The sequence below is a fragment of the Orycteropus afer genome, unplaced genomic scaffold (assembly GCF_000298275.1).
Source record: "Orycteropus afer afer isolate SDZICR_OR568_19922 unplaced genomic scaffold, OryAfe1.0 scaffold00371, whole genome shotgun sequence".
Classification (NCBI taxonomy): Eukaryota; Metazoa; Chordata; class Mammalia; order Tubulidentata; family Orycteropodidae; genus Orycteropus; species Orycteropus afer.
The window spans coordinates 1,436,480-1,437,279 of record NW_006921958.1 but is presented as its reverse complement, the minus strand read 5'-3'; the positions used below and the strand labels follow the sequence as shown (position 1 = coordinate 1,437,279).

Here is an 800-nt window from a genome sequence, read left to right as displayed (position 1 = left end):
AAATTTATTATATTAATTTATCTTATTATTAATTATTATAAATGTCTTATACACTTACATCGTGTTTCATAAATTCATAACTTTATATTTATATTTAATGTCATTAATTTATATTTTTTATATTATCAAACCAAACCAAACCAAACTCACTGCCATTGAGTCGATTCCGGAAGATTGGGCAATCTGCTTCCTTAGTGATACTTCCTGGGAAACCCAAGGATCGGTTGCTATGAGTTGGATCCGACTTGATGGCAGTGAGTCTGGTTTTCTTTTGTGGGTGGGGTTTGGAGGAGGTAAATCCTTATGGGAGTGGATTGTCCCAGCTTCCTTCCACGGAGCAGCTGCTGAGTTTGAACCGGTGGGTTTGAACCGTGGACTTTCTGGTTAGCAGTCAAATGCCTTAGGCACGTGTCTATTGCGCTGGCTGGTCTCCTTCCGAGGTATTTTGGCCGGCGGGGCTCCTGTAGCCCGCCCCTTTCGCAGGTGACGCACATTTCAGCCGCCGCTGCTTGGCGACTGCGTGACTAGAGTTCGAGCCCCCGTCTGGGCCGCCATGGCGAACACGGACCCAGAGGCTGAGGAGAGCAGCGAGGATGGCAGCGGCGGCGAAGGCCGGGCTCCCCTCGGCCCGAGCGGCAGTGCCGCGCGCCTGGCCCCGCTGGGTCCGGAGCAGCTGCGGCGGGTTCTGGAGCAGGTGACGAAGGCGCAGCCGTCCGCCGAGCCGCCGCCGCAGCCCTTCGTGCTGCAAGACGCGGCGCGGCGGCTGCGGGACGCCGCCCAGCAGGCCGCCCTGCAGCGAG

At 54.9% G+C, this 800-nt stretch overlaps 1 protein-coding gene across 1 annotated transcript in view; it reads left to right on the top strand.

The window, feature by feature from the left end:
- Positions 1–553: 553 nt before the first annotated feature.
- The window catches only part of ZNF839 (zinc finger protein 839), a 33,781-nt gene continuing 33,534 nt past the window's right edge, over positions 554–800 (top strand). Inside the window, exon 1 of the mRNA XM_042782571.1 lies at positions 554–795. Coding sequence (XP_042638505.1) covers positions 554–795 — 242 coding nt within the window. The remainder of the gene's footprint in view (positions 796–800) is intronic.